Source organism: Pyrgilauda ruficollis, unplaced genomic scaffold, assembly GCF_017590135.1.
Source record: "Pyrgilauda ruficollis isolate IOZ18807 unplaced genomic scaffold, ASM1759013v1 scaffold580, whole genome shotgun sequence".
In the NCBI taxonomy this organism is placed as follows: domain Eukaryota; kingdom Metazoa; phylum Chordata; class Aves; order Passeriformes; family Passeridae; genus Pyrgilauda; species Pyrgilauda ruficollis.
The window spans coordinates 8,790-27,593 of NW_024527489.1; the positions used below are offsets into that span (position 1 = coordinate 8,790).

Sequence of the window (18,804 nt, forward strand, 5' to 3'; positions counted from 1 at the left end):
CACATCCCGGGACATTCCCCGCTGCGCATCCCGCCGAATGCCGGGAATGGCGGGCTGGGAATGGCGCCGGGAAACCGGCTCTGGATGGACCAAAAGCGGAGCTGTTGGGTTTTGTGGGAATGGGGGGATCCAAATCTCCTGGGAATGTGGAGGTGATTCCTCAGAAGGGAATGGATCCAACCAGGATCCATATCTCTCGGGAATGTGGAAGTGGTTCCTGGGAAGGGAATGGATCCAACGGGGAATCGAGCCGAGTGCTCCAATGTGGGAGATCTCCTGGGAGTGTGGAGGTCATTCCTGGAAAGAGAATGGATCCAGCCGGGATCAAATGGGGAATCGATCCATGTCCTCCAGTGTGGGAGATCTCCTGGGAGTGTGGAAAGGAATGGATCCAGCTGGGATCCAAATCTCCTGGGAATTTGGTGGAGGTGATTCCTCAGAAGGGAATGGATCCAACCGGGATCCAATCTCCTGGGAATGTGGAGGTGATTCCTCAGAAGGGAATGGATCCAACAGGGAATTGATCCATGTCCTCCAACGTGGGAGACCTCCTGGGTGTGTGGAAGGGAATGGATCCAACGGGGAATCGAGCCGAGTGCTCCAACGTGGGAGATCTCCTGGGAATGTGGAAGGGAATGTCCCCAGTGTGGGAGATCTCCTGGGAGTGTGGAAAGGAATGGATCCAACTGGGATCCAAATCTCCCGGGAATGTGGAGGTGATTCCTGGGAAGGGAATGGATCCAACAGGGAATTGATCCGAGTCCTCCAGTGTGGGAGATCTCCTGGGAGTGTGGAGGTGATTCCTGGAAAGAGAATGGATCCAATGTGGAATTGATCTGAGTGGTCCAACATGAGAGATCTCCTAGGAATGTGGAGGTGATTCCTGGGAAGGGAATGGATCCAGCCAGGATCAAATGGGGAATCGGTCCATGTCCCCCAGTGTGGGAGATCTCCTGGGAGTGTGGAAAGGAATGGATCCAACTGGGATCCAAATCTCCCGGGAATGTGGAGGTGATTCCTGGGAAGGGAATGGATCCAACAGGGATCCAACAGGGAATTGATCCGAGTCCTCCAGTGTGGAAGATCTCCTGGGAATGTGGAGATGATTCCTGGAAAGGAACTGGATCCAACAGAGAATTGATTTGAGTGCTCCAATGCAAGAGATCTCCCGGGAATATTGGGGTGATTCCTGGGAAGGGAATGGATCCAGCCAGGATCAAATGGGGAATCGGTCCATGTCCCCCAGTGTGGGAGATCTCCTGGGAGTGTGGAAAGGAATGGATCCAACTGGGATCCAAATCTCCCGGGAATGTGGAGGTGATTCCTGGGAAGGGAATGGATCCAACAGGGATCAAACGGGGAACTGATCCGAGTCCTCCAATGTGGGAGAACTCCTGGGAATGTGGAAGGGAATGGATCCAACCGGGATCCAAATCTCCTGGGAATGTGGAGGTGATTCCTGGGAAGGGAGTGGATCCAACCAGGATCCAACAGGGAATTGATCCGAGTCCTCCAGTGTGGGAGATCTCCTGGGAATGTGGAGGTGATTCCTGGTAAGGGCATTCCCAAGACTAAATCCAGGTGTTCGGAGGGTGCGAATCAAATCCAGGCTGATCCATGTGGAGTTCCATGACCGCCCACCCATTGGAATTTCCCAAGGGAAGCAATGGAGGCACTCCTGGGGGAATTTTCCACGCGGGATTTGATGGAGCAGATTTTATTCCCGAGGATTTGCATCCGTTTCCAAAGATCCTGAATATCCAGGGGTCCAGGGAATTGGCTCTGAGGGAAGCCGGGAGATCCAGTGCGCGTTCCCAGGGATGGAATCGCAGGAAAATGAGAAAGGATTGTGTTCCACACCCTTGGGAATAAATATTCCAAATGAAAGGATTCCAAAGCGAAAAAAAAAAAAAAAAACCTGGGAAATTTTTCCATTTTCACCTCCCCACCCTTTGCCAGGCAAAGAATTCCAGATGGATTTTCCATCCATCCTAAAAGGGATCAGGAATGATCAGACGGGATTTAAAACATTTTTTTTCACTGCCTTACTCTGGATAATTAGAATTGCTTTTACTGATTTGAATAATTAATTTCAATAATTAATTTGGATAATTAATTTTAATTTTCCATGGGTAGTTTCAGCTGGAAACCCTCCTTTTTCCCTGGCTTTGCCTTTTCCCGGGATCCAGATTTGGAAGCTGGGACTTGGCTCCGCCCTCCCTGCGTTTGGTGATGAATATTTTATTTAATTTAATTCAATTAATATTTAATTAATTGACCTTTTTTCCTATTCCATGTTTTCTGAGGAGGGAAAAGTCAGATTTGTCCCTTCCAACCACTCCCTTCCCTCTTGGTGCTCTCCTGGGAGATTCTTTCTGATATTCCAGACTCTGTTTTCCCTGGAATGTCGTTTTTTTATGGATAACTCCATGGACAAGTTGCCTTCCAAGCACCCCGGAAATAAATAATTCCAAGAGAATGAACCAACGTTTTCTGGCTCTTGGTTTTCCTTGGAAGTTTTCCAAGGGCGCGAGGTATTCCCAAGACTCTCCCAGATGTGTCTGGGATCTGACATTCCCGTTGGATCATCGGCCAAAATTCCATGATCCTTCCTGGATAATCAATACCCTGCTAAATGGATTAATTAATCACTTAATAAGCAGCAGGTTAATTGATTAATGATCCCATTACTATTATTAATCCACCATCTGATTTCCCACATTATTAAACTCAGCAATTCCCAAACCTTGGGAATCTCACATGGATGATCCGGAGTGAATCCTTCCATCCTTCCTTTCCCACAGCGTTTATCCCAGGAGCAAATTTCTCCCTTTCATCCAAGTCTTGAACTCCAGAAGATTCCAGGGAATCCCTGGAGCTGCTTCCCGAGCCTCGAGGGGCTCCAGGAGAGCTGGGATTTGGGAAAGGGCTGGAGGGCCAGGAGCCAGGGAATGGCTTCCAGTGGGAAAGGGATGGTGGGATCTTGGGAAGGAATTCCCGGCTGGGCTGGAATTCCCAGAGAATCCCTGGATCCCTGGGAGTGTCCCAGGAAAGGTTGGAGCACCCTGGGATTGTGGGAACTGACCCTGGGGTGGGATTGAAGGTCCATGGATCCTATCCCAAACCATTCCAGGATTTTGATGGAATTCAGGGATGGAAAAGGGAAGGGAGACACTTCCTGGAGTCCCCAATTCCCAGTGAAGCCCCTGGATCCCAAAATTCCTTCTCCAGGAGGAGTCAGGATGGGGATGGATCCAATGCCAGGCTGGGAGAGCTGGGAATGTGCAGCTGGATCAGGGAAGGATCCAGGGAATGCTTGGAGCCTTTTCCAGAGGCTCCAGGAGAGCTGGGATTTGGGAAAGGGCTGGAGGGCCAGGAGCCAGGGAATGGCTTCCAGTGGGAAAGGGGAGCTTGGGATGGTGGGATCTTGGGAAGGAATTCCTGGTTGAGCTGGATTTCCCAGAAAATCCTGGATCCCTGGGAATGTTCCCTGGGATAGGGGAAGGCATGAAGGGGGAAAAATTATTCCCCAAATCCTCTTTCCTGAGGATTCCTCAGGCCATGGAGTGGGGTGATCCTGGAATCCTGGAATGGTTTGGGTGGGACGGGACCTCAAAGCTCATCCCATTCCATGGACGGGTCACCTCCCACCATCCCAGGTTTTTCAGGAAGTGTGGATGGATCCATGCCCTCTTTTCCTGGTCCCTTTGGATACAGCCCCTTCCTGTCCCACCGGGACACCACGGGAATCCCAGCTGCATCCATAGGGAAGCCCAAACCCCTTTCCCTGGATTTGTCTGATCCCAAACCCGTGGGATTTGGGATTTGGGATCCCAAACCCATCCTCAAAGATTCCCAGGATCTGGGATCTCCTTTTCCCAGAGGATTGGATCTGGAGAACGGACACTTTGGACCCTCTGGAATGCTGCTCCTGAATTTTGGTCCCATTTTCCGGTGGAACAAAGACGGGAGAGGAACCTTCCCATTGCTTCCTCCTTGGAGCCGGAGCAGGAATTCCTGGGATTTCCTCCTGGCCCGGAGGAACAGATGGTTTTTTCCTGTTCCATGGATATTCCGTGGATGGATGATCCCACCTCACCCAGATCTTTCCCACTTTCCTCCTCTCCCAGCACACGGACGGAATTCGGATCCAACTCCCTGCTCCAGGTCTGGGACGGCAAAACTTCACGGGATGAGTTTGGAACTCCCAAATCTTCCAATCCCACCAGCTTTTTGGGGAATGGGGGGAAAAACCAGCCCAGCCTCCCACCCTAATTCCCTCCTTTCCTCCTTTTCCTGACTCCGGGATGCCCCAATCCCAAAAAAAAAACCACACGGGAAGCACCGCAGGGATCATGGAAACGAAAGGAAAGGCCAAGGCAGTTTTATTTACATCCGTTGTGTACAAAAAAAAGGACAGCTCGTGCCACAATCCGTCCCCAATCCCTGTTTTCCCCTTTCCCAGGATTCTCCCCGGGGCTCCGGGATCAGGGTGGGCATCTCCCGGCACCGGGAAAGAGCCGTGATTCCCTCCGGACCCGGATCGGAGCTTGGAATGTCTTATCCAGACATAGCGGAGACCCAAACCCTTCGTTCACATCCGGGTTGGAATTTTGGGGTGCAGCAGCACTGGGAACGCTTCCAGCTGGCAGCTGGGAATGCAGGGAATTCCCACCCCCCTGGAAAATCCAATCTTCCTTCTCCCCCGCCCTTCCTGGAGGCGAAGATCCCCCAGGAATGGCATGGCAGCTCCCAAAAAAAGCATCTCTTGGAATATTGGGGGGGTTTTCCACCCTCCCTGGTGTCACCAGGGGTTCCCATGGATATTTTTCCCTGCTCTCCACAGGGCTCCGTCCCACCTCCACCTTTTTCCCAAATTTTCCCTCATTCCCTTCCATTGTGGTCTCCACAGCCCTGCCCTGGCTTCTCCTGCTGCTCCATCTCCGGGAGCCGATGGTTTTTCCAGCTGGAAAGGGGGATTTCATCCAAGAATTCCCACTGGGATTGTTTTTTGGGAGGTTCTTACAAAAAGGCTTCTTTGGGAATTCATGGGGCTTTCCAATGTCACCCTTGGGAAGGATCATGGGCGTCTCCAACAGCTGGGAAAAAACCTTTGGAACAAGGGAATTTCACTCCCTGACCACTTCCAACGGTGGTGGTGGGCAAAAAAACTTCTCCCCCTTCCCAAAACGGGGATGGAAGGGCAAAAAAACCCGCCAGATCCGGGAAGAGATCCCAAATCCAGGCGGGAACAAGGGAGGGAGGGACACCAAGAGATTCCACAGCCCACGGATGGGATGGGATTGGATGGAGAAGACTCCGGAGGGATTCCCGCCCGCCCCGCCTGCCCAGCACCAAATTAAAGTCACACACGACGCACATTTCCCACAATTCCCTCCCCACCCCGCTCCGTATTCCCGGGATTTCTCCCGGGGATCACCTCCTCAGCCCTCGGCTGTCCCCTCCGGACCTGGCTGACGGGCGGGACCCACCCGGGTGGGCATCCCAAAATCCCGCCCTCATCCCTTCCCTCCCCACCCTCCCCGGAACGACGACGACGACTCCGATGGCTTCACCCCTCAACTCGTCACATCCACGAACAAAGAAAGCAGAGCAACGTCCACCATTCCCACACCATTCCGACCTGGAGCTGCGGAAGCCTCCGGCACCTCCCCGGAGCTGTCAGTCCGAGCAGAGCCTCTTTACCTGGAGGCTTCTTCCTTGAGCTCCTTGTTTTTCCTCACTTCTTCCGCGTGTTTGTCCTGTGGGATCGGGAAGGAGGAGGGGAAGGAGGAGGAGGAGGAGGAGGAGGAGGGGAACACGCGTTAGCCGGGTTCCAGGATTCCGGGATCCCCACGGACAGCGGCTCCGGAGGGGTTGAAGGCACGAGGTTCATCCCGAGGGACGCCACGGATGGGTCACCAGCGTCCTCTCCTCCCCTGGGGTCACTTTAAGGGCTGCTGGTGGCACTTGGGGACACTTTGTCCTCGCCCTCTGGCTACGAGGGAGACGTCAACCGTCCCGGGAAGCCCCATGGAGCTGGGATTAGCTGGGATTTTCCGGCATTATCTGGCGCTCTCCGCCTCTGCCCCAGCGGAGGCGTTCGGAGAAGGGCACTGGGCGGGCTCCGGATGTTTTGGAGGGAGCTGGAGGTGGTGAGGGTGGGATTTTCCGTGCGGAGGTTGGGAACAGACCTGATTCGGGAGAGAGAAGAGGGCTGGAAGGGTGGGAATGGCTCCCAGCACGGAGCTGGGGAGCTGCCGGATCCGTGGGAAGGGACCAGGGGGAGATCCGCCAGCCCGGAGGTGGGAAATGTGCAAGGGGAGTGGCAGGAATTCTCTGGAATTCCCAGAGAAGCTGTGGCTGCCCCTGGATCTCTGGAAGTGTCCAAGGAAAGGTTGGACAAGGCTTGGAGCAACCTGGGATAGTCCAAGGAAAGGTTGGACAGGTCTTGGAGAAATCTGGGATAGTGGAAGGTGCTGGGGGTGGAACTGGATGATCCTAAAGGTCCCTTCCAACCCAACCATCCCAGGATTCTACAATTCCTGGGATTCTGAGTCCCACCTTGGTGGGACATGGGAAAAGGACAAGACCCAGATCCCGACTCTCTGACCTCTCCCAAGCCTACGGATCCACCCGGGCAGGATCCCCCAATCCCAGTGGGACGCCGCGCTTGGGTGGGAAGGGAAGCGGGACCCCCTCTCCGGTGGTGCCACCCCAAGATCCAGCAGTATCCCGAATATCCCAACTCATCCCAAGCCCTTTTCCAGGCGCCCACCTTCTCCTGGAGGCGCTCCAACATGGCCGCCAGGTGGGCCTCGCGGTTCTCCTTGTTGGATTCCATCTTCTGCGCCAGCTTCTCCTTGGCCATCTTGATGAAGTTGTTGTTCTCCTCGATGGCCTTCTGCATCACTTCCCGCTCGTGCTCCCGCTTCTCCGCCAGGTGCTTCAGCAGCTCCGCCTCCTGGTACTGGGGACACCACGGGGACATTCCCGGCATGAAGCCACCTCTTCCCAAACCAAAAACGTGGAGGAATTCCCAACCCAAAAATGGGGAACCCAAAAATGGGGGGGGGAATTACCAACCCAAAAATGGGGAACCAAAAAACAGGGGGTAATTCCCAACACAAAAACGGGGAACCCAAAAACAGGGGGAGAATTCCCAACCCAAAAACAGGGAACCAAAAAATGGGGGGGAGGAATTCCCAACCCAAAAACGAGGAACCCAAAAATGGGGGGTAATTCCCAACCCAAAAATGAGGAACCCAAAAATGGGGGAGGAATTCCCAACCCAAAAATGAGGAACCCAAAAATGGGGGGGGGGAATTCCCAACACAAAAACAGGGAACCCAAAAATGGGGAGGGGGAATTCCCAACCTGGAAATGGGGAACCCAAAAACAGGGGGAGAAATTCCCTACCTAAAAATGGCAAACCGAAAAACAGGAGGGGAATTCCCAACACGAAATGGGGAAGCCAAAAACGGGGCAGGGGGAATTCCCAACCCAAAACCAGGAACCCAAAACCAGCAGGGGGCAATTCCCAACGCCAAAACAGGGAACCCAAAAACGGGGGAGAAATTCCCAACCCAAAAATGGGGAACCCAGAAACAGGTGGGGGGAATTCCCAACCCAAAAACAGGGAACCAAAAAATGGGGGGGAGAATTCCCAACCCAAAACTGGGGAACCCAAAAACAGGGGGGCAATTCCCAACCCAAATTGGGGGGAATTCCCAACCCAAAAACAGGGAGCCCAAAAACGGGGCAGGGGGAATTCCCAAGCTGAAAATGGGGAACCCAAAAATGGGGCAGGGAGGTATTCCTAACCCAAAACTAGGGAACCCAAAAATGGGGGGGAGATTCCAAACCCAAAAACAGGGAACCCAAAAACAGGGGAGGAATTCCCAACCCAAAACCGGGGAACCCAAAAACAGGGGGGCAATTCCCAACCCAAATACAGGAAACCCAAAAATGGGGGGGAGAATTCCCAACCCAAAAACGGGGAACCAAAAAACGGGGGGGAGGAATTCTCAACCCAAAACCAGGGAACCCAAAAACGAGGGAGGTATTCCCAACCCAAAACTAGGGAACCCAAAAACGGGGGAGGAATTCCCAACCCAAAAATGGGGAACACAAAAATGGCGGAGGAATTCCCAACCCAAAACCGGGGAACCCAAAAACAGGGGGCAATTCCCAACCCAAATACAGGAAACCCAAAAATGGGGGGGAGAATTCCCAACCCAAAAACAGGGAACCCAAAAACGGGAATTCACCCACCTTTCTCCTCTCCTCCGCCGCTTCCAGCTTCTTCTGGATCTCCTCCAGGGAAGGGTCGCGGCGCCGGGGCAGGGAGGCGTTGAATTCCGGAATTCCGTCGAAGGATGGCGGCTTCAGGATGACCTCGAAGGATTGGCCCGAGGTGCGCTTGTTGAGCTCGATCACTTCCATGTCGGAGATGACGCACCAGGTCAGATCCACCGTGTCTGGGTGGGGAAAAAGGGCGTGGAATCAGCGCCGGGAATTCCCATTCCGGGATTTCCGCGCCTGCGGAAGCCGATTCCGCCATCCCTGGTATCCATGAGTTTCATCCAGATTTAGCCTAAATGCATCCCTGGGGTTCAGGGATGTGGGGCGTGGTGTAGAAATTTTGGGATTCCCATGGATGGGGCTGAGCTGGGAATATTTGGGAGAGCTGAGGGCTGGGAATGCCCCTGTCTCTCCATCTCTCCCTGCTTTGGGAATTGGGAATGGGATCACGATCCAATTCCTTAGATAACCTGGAGGAGCCCCCCAAGGCTATCTTCCATGGCTTCTGGACATGGATTGGGATGAATCACCCGGAGCTGAAAAATATGGATACAGGATGAGAGAATGAAGAGCTCCCAGAGCTCCTCTGGATCCTAATGCATCCATGGGATCTGGTTGGGAATATTTGGGAGCGATGAGGGTTGGGAATGTTCCTGTCTCTCCATCTCTCCCTGCTTTGGGAAGTGGGAATGGGACCGTGATCCCTTTTCCAGTGTGGATCCCTCTTGGCTGGGAATCCTTTTCCACGGCCACTGGACAGGGATCAGGCTGAGAAATATGGAGCCCATGCTCCGGGATGAGGGAATGAGGATCTACCAGAGCTCCTCTGGATCCCAACCCATCCATGGGGTCGGATTGGGAATATTTGGGAGAGCTGAGGGTTGGGAATGTTCCTGTCTCTCCATCTCTCCCTGCTCTGGGAAGTGGGAACGGGATCGTGATCCCTTTTCCAGTGTAGATCCCCCTGGATAACCTGGAGGAGCCCCCCAAGGCTCTTCCATGGCTTCTGGACATGGATTGTGATGAATCACCTGGAGATGAAAAATAGGGATACAGGATGAGGGAATGAGGAGCTCCCAGAGCTCCTCTGGATCCCAACCCATCCATGGGGCCGAGCTGGGAATATTTGGGAGAGCTGAGGGGGCTGGGTCAGCCCAAACCCCTCCAGATCCCAACCCAGCCTTGTGCTGAATTCCCAGAAAATTCCGGAGCTGCCGCTCCGTTCAAGAGTGACTCCGCTCATGCCGAGGAGGGATTGAAGTCCCCCAGAGATCCCGGAATTCCCGGAATTCCGGGGGCTGCGGTGGGATTGGGAAGGGGGTCCCACCTTCGTAGGCGTAGGTCGGCTTGTTGAGGGGATCCGACAGGAAACAGGAGCAGAAGAGGGAGACGAGGGGCAGCTCCTTCATCTTCTCCTTGTAGGCTGGGAAGAGACGGCGGGATCGGGATCAGAGGGGCTCCGTGGGCCAGGGAAGGGGTGGGATCAGGATCAGAGGGATGAGGGGGCTCCGTGGGCCAGGGAAGGGGTGGGATCAGGATCAGAGGGATGAGGGGGCTCCGTGGGCCAGGGAAGGGGTGGGATCAGGATCAGAGGGATGAGGGGGCTCCGTGGGCCAGGGAAGGGGTGGGATCAGGATCAGAGGGATGAGGGGGCTCCGTGGGCCAGGGAAGGGGTGGGATCAGGATCAGAGGGATGAGGGGGCTCCGTGGGCCAGGGAAGGGGTGGGATCAGGATCAGAGGGATGAGGGGGCTCCGTGGGCCAGGGAAGGGGTGGGATCAGGATCAGAGGGATGAGGGGGCTCCGTGGGCCAGGGAAGGGGTGGGATCAGGATCAGAGGGATGAGGGGGCTCCGTGGGCCAGGGAAGGGGTGGGATCAGGATCAGAGGGATGAGGGGGCTCCGTGGGCCAGGGAAGGGGTGGGATCAGGATCAGAGGGATGAGGGGGCTCCGTGGGCCAGGGAAGGGGTGGGATCAGGATCAGAGGGATGAGGGGGCTCCGTGGGCCAGGGAAGGGGTGGGATCAGGATCAGAGGGATGAGGGGGCTCCGTGGGCCAGGGAAGGGGTGGGATCAGGATCAGAGGGATGAGGGGGCTCCGTGGGCCAGGGAAGGGGTGGGATCAGGATCAGAGGGATGAGGGGGCTCCGTGGGCCAGGGAAGGGGTGGGATCAGGATCAGAGGGATGAGGGGGCTCCGTGGGCCAGGGAAGGGGTGGGATCAGGATCAGAGGGATGAGGGGGCTCCGTGGGCCAGGGAAGGGGTGGGATCAGGATCAGAGGGATGAGGGGGCTCCGTGGGCCAGGGAAGGGGTGGGATCAGGATCAGAGGGATGAGGGGGCTCCGTGGGCCAGGGAAGGGGTGGGATCAGGATCAGAGGGATGAGGGGGCTCCGTGGGCCAGGGAAGGGGTGGGATCAGGATCAGAGGGATGAGGGGGCTCCGTGGGCCAGGGAAGGGGTGGGATCAGGATCAGAGGGATGAGGGGGCTCCGTGGGCCAGGGAAGGGGTGGGATCAGGATCAGAGGGATGAGGGGGCTCCGTGGGCCAGGGAAGGGGTGGGATCAGGATCAGAGGGATGAGGGGGCTCCGTGGGCCAGGGAAGGGGTGGGATCAGGATCAGAGGGATGAGGGGGCTCCGTGGGCCAGGGAAGGGGTGGGATCAGGATCAGAGGGATGAGGGGGCTCCGTGGGCCAGGGAAGGGGTGGGATCAGGATCAGAGGGATGAGGGGGCTCCGTGGGCCAGGGAAGGGGTGGGATCAGGATCAGAGGGATGAGGGGGCTCCGTGGGCCAGGGAAGGGGTGGGATCAGGATCAGAGGGATGAGGGGGCTCCGTGGGCCAGGGAAGGGGTGGGATCAGGATCAGAGGGATGAGGGGGCTCCATGTGCCAGGAGAGGGGGGGGGATTAGGATTAGAAGGACGGAAAGACTCCATGTGCCAGGAGAACGGTGGGATTGGGATCAGAGGGGTTGGGGGACTTCCATGTGCCAGGAGAGGGGGGGGGATTAGGATTAGAAGGATGGAAAGACTCCATGTGCCAGGAGAAGGGTGGGATTGGGATCAGAAGGTTTGGGGGATTTCCATGTGCCAGGCAAGGTTTGGGAGGGGGATCAGAGGGGTGGAGGGGCTGCCACATATCAGGAAAAGTTTGGGATTGGGGTCAGAGGGATGGGGTGGATCCACGTGGCAGGAAAAGTTTGGGATTGGGGTCAGAGGGATGGGGGGGTCACTCCATGCCAAGGAAGGGCTGGGATTGGGGTAAAAGGAATGGGGAGGCTCCAGGTGCTGGGGAAGGGGTGGGATCAGGATCAGAGGGATGAGGGGGTGTTCCGTGTGCCAGGGAAAGAGTGGGATTGGGATCAGAAGGATGGAAGGGCTCCATGCGCCAGGGAAGGTTTGGGATTGGGATGAGAGGGGTTGGGGGATTTCCATGTGCCAGGAAATGTTTTGGATTGGGACCAGAGGAATGAGGGGGCTCCATGTGGCAGGAGAAGGTTTGGGATTGGGATGAGAGGGGTTGGGGGATTTCCATGTGCCAGGAGAGGGGTGGGATTGGGATCAGAGGAATGAGGGGGCTCCATGTGCTACTGAAAGGGTTGGGATGGGGGAAAAAGGGATGGAGGGATTTCTAGGAGTCAGGGAAGGGATGGGATCGGGATCATAGGGATGGGGGGGCTCCATGTGCCAGGAAAGGAATAGGATCAGGATCAGAGGGATGGGGAGGAAATTCCACATTCCAAGGAAGGGATGGGATTGGGATCAGAGGAATGGGGGGAATTCCAAATTCCAGGGAAGGGATGGGATCATGATCAGAGGGATCGGGAATTCCTACATCCCTGGGAAGGGATGGGATCGGGACGGTGGCCAGCCCCACATGTTCCAAGCAGGATGAGCTGAGGATCCAGACGTGCAAAGGGAAAACTCGGGAAGGACTCGGGATTGTCCCGGGCTGCTGATCCCGGTTTGTCACCACCGGGATGCCGGGAGAATTCCAGGGCCAGGATGAGCCCGGAACACCCCAGGATGGGTTTGGGGTGCCGGGGAGGGGGGTGGGGGGATTTGGGTGGCGTACCGGCCAGAGTCATGGTGAGGGAATCCTTGGAATTCTGCAGGAAGAGCGATCCTGGGCCTGCGGAGAGAAGAAAGGGATGGGGGTCAGTGGTGGGGTCTTGGGAATGGGATGATGGGAACTCAGCGGGATGGAGGGATGGGATAATGGGATAAGGGATGGGATAATGGGATAACGGGATAACGGGATGCGATAACGGGATGGGATAACGGGATGGATGGGATGGGGTGGGATGGGATGGGATGGGATGGGATGGGATGGGATGATGGGATGGGATGATGGGATGGGATGGGATGATGGGACAGGAACACCCTGGAGTGACAGGATGGGATGGGCACACACCAGGATGACGGACACATTCCATGAGATGTTCCTGGCACACACAGCCATTCCCAGCTCCACATTCCCAACCCACACCTGTGACGACACGTGCTGGGAGCCACACCTGGACACACCTGGACACACCTGGACCCCTCCCAAATTCCCCCTCCAATTCCCCCCACTCGTGTCCCGACATTCCCAGTCCCCAGCTCCCCCCCTTCCCAATGCTCCAGAATCCTCTCCTGCATCCCACTGGGATCGTTCCCGGGGTCTCCAGGACCCCCACCCTCTTCCCAGGGCTTGGGATGGGAATTGGGAATGTGAAAACCAGGATAACCCGGGCTGTTCCAAATTCCCACGGTTTTTGGGTGTGGAAATGTGGAAACGCCCTTCCCAGCTGCACCAAAGCATGCAACGAGGTGGGATTTGGGGATTATTCCCGGGTTTTGATCCCCAAATCCCTCCTGTAAAACAGGGATCCTTAAATCCCTGCAGCTCCCGAGGGAATGAGCATTCCAGCGCTGCGCCACGCCCCACCCATCCCGAGAAATCCCAGCCCTCCTCCCCAAATCCTGCTGGGATCTGCCCTGGGATTCCCAAAAATAACCCGGCCGCAGCTTCCAGGGGCTGCTGGGGGGTGGGAACAGGGAGAAAATCTGGGAATACCCAGCTGGGATCGCCGTCCACTTTTCCAGGCGGGGCTGGTGGGGATGGGGTGGGGATGCTCCGATGGATTCCTGGATTCCGGTTATCCACGGATAACCCGGCTGGAAGCCATCCCCTGGCTCCTGCCTCCCTGCTGCCGGAATTCCCACCCCAAATCCGGCTTTTCCCTGGGATCCGCTGGCATTCCGTGCCCGCTCCCCAGACCTCACGTGGCGTTCCCACGGGATGAAACGTGGGGATCGCCCACCAGAGCCGCAGCGGGTGGGAAACGGGATCCATCCCTATGGATACGGCTGGATGGGAGGGAGGGGAGTGGTCCAGCCCCGCTCCTGCCTGGATGGAGATGATTTTCCAAGGCTTTGGAGGAGGGGATTCCTTCCCTGCCCCATTCCCAATGGGAGTGGGATGTGGTAGGGGACCTGCTGCTGTCACCCCAAAATCCCAGCGTGGATGGGATGATCCAAATCCCGACCAGGCGATCCCACTCCCGAACATGTGACCCCAGTCCTGACCAGGAGATCCCAATCCTGACCAGGAGATCCCATTCCTGAACATGTGATCCCAATCCTGACCAGGAGATCCCATTCCTGAACATGTGATCCCAATCCTGACCAGGAGATCCCATTCCTGAACATGTGATCCCAATCCCAACCACGTAATCCCATTCCTGACCACATGATCCCATTCCCGACCACGCGACCCCATTCCCAACCACTCAATTCCATTCCCAACCATGTGATCCCATTCCAAACCACGCCATCCTATTCCTGGCCACACAATCCCATTCCCAGCCTGGTGTTCCTATTCCTGACCACTCGACCCCATTCCCAACCACGGGATCCCATTCCCAGCCAGGTGATCCCATTCCTGACCTCTCGATCACATTCCAAACCACGCCGTCCTATTCCTGGCCACACAATCCCATTCCCAACCAGGACACCTCCCAAATTCCCACTCCAATTCCCCCAACTCGTGTCCCGACATTCCCAGTCCCCAGCTCCCCCCCTTCCCAATGCTCCAGAATCCTCTCCTGCATCCCACTGGGATCGTTCCCGGGGTCTCCAGGACCCCCACCCTCTTCCCAGGGCTTGGGATGGGAATTGGGAATGTGAAAACCAGGATAACCCGGGCTGTTCCAAATTCCCACGGTTTTTGGGTGTGGAAATGTGGAAACGCCCTTCCCAGCTGCACCAAAGCATGCAACGAGGTGGGATTTGGGGATTATTCCCGGGTTTTGATCCCCAAATCCCTCCTGTAAAACAGGGATCCTTAAATCCCTGCAGCTCCCGAGGGAATGAGCATTCCAGCGCTGCGCCACGCCCCACCCATCCCGAGAAATCCCAGCCCTCCTCCCCAAATCCTGCTGGGATCTGCCCTGGGATTCCCAAAAATAACCCGGCCGCAGCTTCCAGGGGCTGCTGGGGGGTGGGAACAGGGAGAAAATCTGGGAATACCCAGCTGGGATCGCCGTCCACTTTTCCAGGCGGGGCTGGTGGGGATGGGGTGGGGATGCTCCGATGGATTCCTGGATTCCGGTTATCCACGGATAACCCGGCTGGAAGCCATCCCCTGGCTCCTGCCTCCCTGCTGCCGGAATTCCCACCCCAAATCCGGCTTTTCCCTGGGATCCGCTGGCATTCCGTGCCCGCTCCCCAGACCTCACGTGGCGTTCCCACGGGATGAAACGTGGGGATCGCCCACCAGAGCCGCAGCGGGTGGGAAACGGGATCCATCCCTATGGATACGGCTGGATGGGAGGGAGGGGAGTGGTCCAGCCCCGCTCCTGCCTGGATGGAGATGATTTTCCAAGGCTTTGGAGGAGGGGATTCCTTCCCTGCCCCATTCCCAATGGGAGTGGGATGTGGTAGGGGACCTGCTGCTGTCACCCCAAAATCCCAGCGTGGATGGGATGATCCAAATCCCGACCAGGCGATCCCACTCCCGAACATGTGACCCCAGTCCTGACCAGGAGATCCCAATCCTGACCAGGAGATCCCATTCCTGAACATGTGATCCCAATCCTGACCAGGAGATCCCATTCCTGACCATGTGATCCCAATCCTGACCAGGAGATCCCATTCCTGAACATGTGATCCCAATCCTGACCAGGAGATCCCATTCCTGAACATGTGATCCCAATCCCAACCACGTAATCCCATTCCTGACCACATGATCCCATTCCCGACCACGCGACCCCATTCCCAACCACTCAATTCCATTCCCAACCATGTGATCCCATTCCAAACCACGCCATCCTATTCCTGGCCACACAATCCCATTCCCAGCCTGGTGTTCCTATTCCTGACCACTCGACCCCATTCCCAACCACGGGATCCCATTCCCAGCCAGGTGATCCCATTCCTGACCTCTCGATCACATTCCAAACCACGCCGTCCTATTCCTGGCCACACAATCCCATTCCCAACCACATGATCCCATTCCTGACCACACAATCCCATTCCTGACCACTCAATCCCATTCCAAACCACGCGATCCCATTCCTGACCACACAATCCCATTCCTGGCCACACAATCCCATTCCCAACCACATGATCCCATTCCTGACCACACAATCCCATTCCTGGCCACACAATCCCATTCCCAACCACGCCATCCCATTCCTGACCACACGATCCCATTCCTGGCCACACAATCCCATTCCCAACCACGCCATCCCATTCCCAACCACTCAATCCCATTCCCAGCCAGGTGATCCCATTCCTGACCACTTGATCCCATTCCAAACCACGCCATCCTATTCCTGGCCACACGATCCCATTCCCAGCCGCAGGATCCCATTCCTGACCACACAATCCCATTCCCAGCCACGGGATCCCATCCCCAGCCAGCCGCACGTGGCAGGGTGAGGAATCCCGCGGGATCCACCCCCGGCAGGGCTGCGACCCCTTTTCCCACCCTGAATTCCAAGGGAAGGACCCTCCCATCTCCCATCTTTTTCCCTGGAAAAAAGCATCCAGCCATGGATGGAGGAATGGGAAGGGATTTGCGGGGGGGGGGGGGGGCCCCCCCCTTTCCATTCCCAACCACTCAATCCCATTCCCAGCCAGGTGATCCCATTCCTGACCACTTGATCCCATTCCAAACCACGCCATCCTATTCCTGGCCACACGATCCCATTCCCAGCCGCAGGATCCCATTCCTGACCACACAATCCCATCCCCAGCCACGGGATCCCATTCCCAGCTAGCCGCACGTGGCAGGGTGAGGAATCCCGCGGGATCCACCCCCGGCAGGGCTGCGACCCCTTTTCCCACCCTGAATTCCAAGGGAAGGACCCTCCCATCTCCCATCTTTTTCCCTGGAAAAAAGCATCCAGCCATGGATGGAGGAATGGGAAGGGATTTGGGGGGGGGGGGGGGCTCCCCCCATTCCCTGCCTGGAATCTTGGGAAGCTCCAGAGGGGGAAAAATGGGATGGCAGCGCCTTCTCCCTCCCCCCTCCTCGTCCCTTTTTCCATTTCCCTGGAATAAAAATTCCAGCGGCTGCTTCCACCGGCAGGAATTCCACATTTTGGGGGGCTCTGGGTGGGGCTGGTGCAGCCCCGAGGGGTCCCGGGGGGCGCGGGGGGGGGTGCAAAATCCCGGGAATGCTGAAGAGGATCCTCCCAGGATAACAGGGTGAGGGTCTCCCAAAAATTCAGGGCGGGGATCCCAGGAATGCGGAGGGAAGGGGCTCAGCCCCGGGAATTTGGGACTCCGAGGGTTCTGGGGGGGCGAAATCCCGGGATTTTGGGGGGTCGGGGTCCCCCGAGGATGCTGCGGGGGGCGAAATCCCAGGATTTCGGGGCGGTTTGGGTCCCCCGAAAATTTTGAGGGTGCAGAATCCCGGGATTTTGGGGGGGGGGTCCCCCAGGATTTTGAGGGGGCAGAATCCCGGGATTTTGGGGGGGGGGTCCCCCAGGATTTTGAGGGTGCAGAATCCCGGGATTTTGGGGGGGGGGTCCCCCAGGATTTTGAGGGTGCAGAATCCCGGGATTTTGGGGGGGTTTTTGTCCCCCGAGGATGCTGAGGGTGCAGAATCCCGGGATTCTGGGGGGTTCGGGTCCCCCAGGGATGCTGGAATGGGGGTCCTCCCTCAGAAATGGGGGTCCCCGAGGATCCCGGGAAAGTGGAGGGGGGTCGTCCCCTAAAGGATTCTGGGGGTGGGGGGATTCTGCGGATCCCCGGAAAATTCTGGGAATTCTGGGAATGCTGGGGGTGCAGAATCCCTCGGGAATTCTGGGGGTGCGGAGCCCCAAAACCCAAATTAGGGGCGGAAGCCGAGGATGAGGATGAGGATGAGGATGAGGATGAGGATGAGGATGAGGATGAGTTGGGGAGCGGGGGGGAGAAATCTCCAAAAGGAACGGGATAAGGAATTCCAGACGGCTGGAAAACGCCCCGGGAAGAGCGGGACCAGCACCCCAAAAGGGATGGGAACACCAGGGGGACAAAATGGGGACCCCACCGCGACATCCAGAGCAAATCCCCCCAAAAAAACTGCCGTACATCAACACCCCACACCCCCAAATCCATCCGAGCCCTCCCGCCCTGAACGGAACCGGCAAAAATTCCCTAAAAAATCCCCAAAAATTCCCAAAAAAATCCCCCAAAAATCCCAAAAAATTCCCAAAAAATTCCTAAAAATTCCAGGGGAGGCTGCCAGACTCTTACCCCCTGCGGTGGTCGCGCTGCTCCTCTCCCCAAATCCTTTACGCCCCCCCAAAAAAATTGCCCTACATCAAGCCCCCCCTCACCCCCCAAATCCATCCGAACCCTCCTGGCCTGAACGGAACCGGCCAAAATTCCCCAAAAATTCCCCAAAAATTCCCCAAAAATTCCCCAAAAATTCCCCAAAAATTCCCCAAAAATTCCCCAAAAATTCCCCAAAAATTCCCCAAAAATTCCCCAAAAATTCCCCAAAAATTCCCCAAAAATTCCCCAAAAATTCCACGGGAGGCTGCCGGACTCACCCCACGGCGGTGGTCGCGCTGCTCCTGGCGCTCTCCCGGCTCCTTTAACGCGGCTTTGGAAGATCCCGGGCGGGGGGTCCCCAGCGCCCCCCATGACATCATCGCCCAGCCCTCTGATTGGTCGGGAGCCCGTGCGAATGAGGGCCCCGCCCGGTGACGTCACAGCCCGCAGCTATTTTGGGGTTGGAGCAGGGAAAGGAAGAAAAAAAAAATGGGGAAAAAAAAGGGATGGATGGAAAAATTAAGGGATTTTAAAAAAGGGATTTGGGGTGAAAAAAGGGGATTTGGGGGGTTGGGTGGGAGGGGGGGATGCGGAGCGGGGAGGAGCTGCGGGGGACAAAGTGACAAAGGGACACGGAGGGGTTCGGGGCGTCGCAAGGGGGGCGAAGTGTCCCTGGTCCCTTCTTGTCACAGCGCGGGGACAGTGGGGTGTCCCCCGAATTTGGGGGGCAGTGGGGGGACATCGATATGG

At 56.6% G+C, this 18,804-nt stretch overlaps 1 protein-coding gene across 2 annotated transcripts; it reads right to left on the reverse strand.

Annotated features, from left to right (window-relative positions):
- Positions 1-5,569: 5,569 nt before the first annotated feature.
- On the reverse strand, positions 5,570-18,384 carry STMN4 (stathmin 4). 2 transcript variants are annotated; one of them, XM_041482343.1, is made up of 6 exons: positions 18,333-18,384; positions 12,377-12,433; positions 9,632-9,727; positions 8,275-8,480; positions 6,779-6,970; positions 5,570-5,762 (listed from the first exon to the last, which is right to left on the reverse strand). In XM_041482343.1, exons 2-6 carry the CDS (start codon positions 12,387-12,389, stop codon positions 5,703-5,705), a joined length of 567 nt encoding a protein of 188 aa, XP_041338277.1. In that variant the 5' UTR covers positions 12,390-12,433; positions 18,333-18,384; the 3' UTR covers positions 5,570-5,702. The 2 variants fall into 2 exon arrangements, with proteins under 2 accessions (XP_041338277.1, XP_041338276.1); XM_041482342.1 differs by lacking the exon at positions 5,570-5,762 and adding an exon at positions 5,828-6,194.
- Between the last annotated feature and the right edge of the window lie 420 nt (positions 18,385-18,804).